The 2,493-nt window shown below is 39.1% G+C and overlaps 1 protein-coding gene across 1 annotated transcript; it reads right to left on the bottom strand.

Annotated features, from left to right (window-relative positions):
* Positions 1-289: 289 nt before the first annotated feature.
* LOC309561704 (olfactory receptor 1G1-like) lies at positions 290-1,240 on the bottom strand (the record flags this gene model as incomplete). Its single annotated transcript, XM_082265690.1, has 1 exon — positions 290-1,240. The coding sequence occupies one exon, from the start codon at positions 1,238-1,240 to the stop codon at positions 290-292; it is 951 nt and encodes a 316-aa protein (XP_082121816.1).
* Between the last annotated feature and the right edge of the window lie 1,253 nt (positions 1,241-2,493).

Here is a 2,493-nt window from a genome sequence, read left to right as displayed (position 1 = left end):
TGATGCCAGGTAGTACAGATTAAAGTCGGGGAGCGCAACCCCCCATTTGTCAGCTTTTAAAAAAATCTGAGCTGGGCATTTACAAAAACTTTTTTGCCATTTAAAGGCTTTACAGATGCATAAAAATCTATGTAAAAAATGATGGAAAGAAAAAACGTCACATAGTTAACCAAAGCAAGGCTAAGTATACTTTTGAGCCCCTGACATGTTTATATTTTATGAGACATTACTGACATTTTTAGTTAAAAATGGCACAGAATATACAAAAAGATCAACTTTCACAATATTTTCAACATGATGCCTGGATCAAACTTAAGTGATAATAAGACCTCATGAGTGCCTCCATAAGGTCCTTGTTCCTCAGGCTGTAGATCAGAGGGTTCAGAAATGGGTTAATGAGGGCAGATATGACTGTAAACAGTTTATTTAAATTGAACATATTGCTGGAGGTTGGAATCAAGTAAATGAAAATTAAGGAGCCATAAAAAATGAAGACCACTGTGAGGTGTGAAGTGCAGGTTGAGAATGCTTTCCTCTTTCCAATCTTGCTACGGATTCTAAGGATGGTACTGAAAATATAGACATAGGGAAGAAAGGTCAAAAGTATGGCTCCAAATCCAAGACTAGGACCTACTAAGAATATGACCACTATGTTTATGAAGGGGTCAGTGCATGAAATTTGGATTAAGTGTGGAAGGTCGCACAAGAAGTTGTGGATGGAAGCTGTTCTGCAGAAAGACAACCTGAGCAAAAATAAAGTATGAACCAAAGAGACAGAACAACCGGCAACCCAGGCCAGAGATGCCATACAAGCACAGACCCTCCAAGACATAATTAGTTTGTAATGTAGGGGGTGGCAGATGGCAATGTAGCGGTCGTAGGACATAGCTGAGAGCAAGAAAAGTTCTGAGCTAGCAAAGGAGAGGTAGAAAAAGGCTTGGGCTATACAGGCAGGAATGGATATTGAACATTTTTTTGTGACCAAATCAAAGAGCATCCTTGGTGCGGTTACTGATGAATAGGACATGTCCAGAAATGCCAAGTTGGCAAGGAAAAAATACATTGGGTTGTGCAGATGATAGTCAGTGAGGACCAAGAAAAAAATAAGAAGGTTTGTGATAAGAGTCATCAGATAGATGAGAAGGAAGAACACAAAAAGTGCATTCATGGTCAGTGGATGGTCTGATAGACCCACAAGAGTGAAAGAGGAAATCTCTGTCTTATTCCTCATATTATGCATTTTTCTTCTTAATTTAAATGTATCACTATAAAAAAACATAAAATAAAATTATGAATCTGAAAATGTAATAATTGGAATACATGTACGGTGTGCCCGCACATTATACTCAGATTTACATGTAGGCACCAGCTAATAATTTATTTTATATAAAATAATGGAAGTCCTTCAGGACAGTCTGCTGTGTTGTAGGAACACAAAGCTGAAAGGCTTATTAAAGGTCTCCTAAGATTTAATTGATAACACCTCAAGAGCCCTTTTTCTCTAATTAAGTACAGTCTTTAACATTTGAATGTAAAATCCACTGAAAGTGTTTTTATTGCTTTATCACCTTCTTTACTTGTTGGTTAGTGGACAGAGTGACCTAAAACACTATAAAAGGAACAATGATATTTGTTTAGCTTCCATCATTTTGTAGTTACATTTTTATGAGGGTTGTCAATTTGAAACTTTTTTGGATTGCACAGTTGATTGTCAGTAAAGAGCTATAACCTTTGGGTTTGGGTGGGGAAAAATTGTCCAAGGTCACCACAGCTTGGTAGCTAAACTAGCCAAAATACAGAGACCCAAAACACAGCTAGCGTTCTTCCCAAAAATCATTAGCGCTTCAGCACTTAGGTTTGTGTGGCTACAAATTGGCCAGTGGCACTGTTATTGGACGACAATCCCCAAAGGTCTGCCACTAAATCTCAAATCCCATATGCGTCATTCGATATACAGTATCTCACAAAAGTGAGTACACCCCTTACATTTTTGTAAATATTTTATTCTATCTTTTCATGTGACAACACTGAAGAAATGACACTTTGCTACAATGTAGTAGTGAGTGTACAGCTTGTATAACAGTGTAAATTTGCTGTCCCCTCAAAATAACTCAACACACAGCCATTAATGTCTAAACCACTGGAAACAAAAGTGAGTACACCCCTAAGTGACAATGTCCAAATTGGGCCCAAAGTGTCAATATTTTGTGTGGCCACCATTATTCTCCAGCACTGCTTTAAACCTCTTGGGCATGGAGTTCACCAGAGCTTCACAGGTTGCCTCTGGAGTCCTCTTCCCCTCCTCCATGATGACATCACAGAGCTGGTGGATGTTAGAGACCTTGCGCTCCTCCACCTTCTGTTTGAGGAATCCCCACCGATGCTTAGTAGGGTTTTGGTCTGGAGACATGCTTGGCCACTCCATCACCTTTACCCTCAGCTTCTTTAGCAAGGCAGTGGTCATCTTGGAGGTGTGTTTGGGGTCATTTTCAT

Source organism: Pelophylax lessonae (genome assembly GCF_965119305.1).
Source record: "Pelophylax lessonae genome assembly, chromosome: 8".
Classification (NCBI taxonomy): Eukaryota; Metazoa; Chordata; class Amphibia; order Anura; family Ranidae; genus Pelophylax; species Pelophylax lessonae.
The sequence above is the reverse complement of the archived record's forward strand: the minus strand, read 5'-3'. Positions and strand labels throughout refer to the sequence as shown.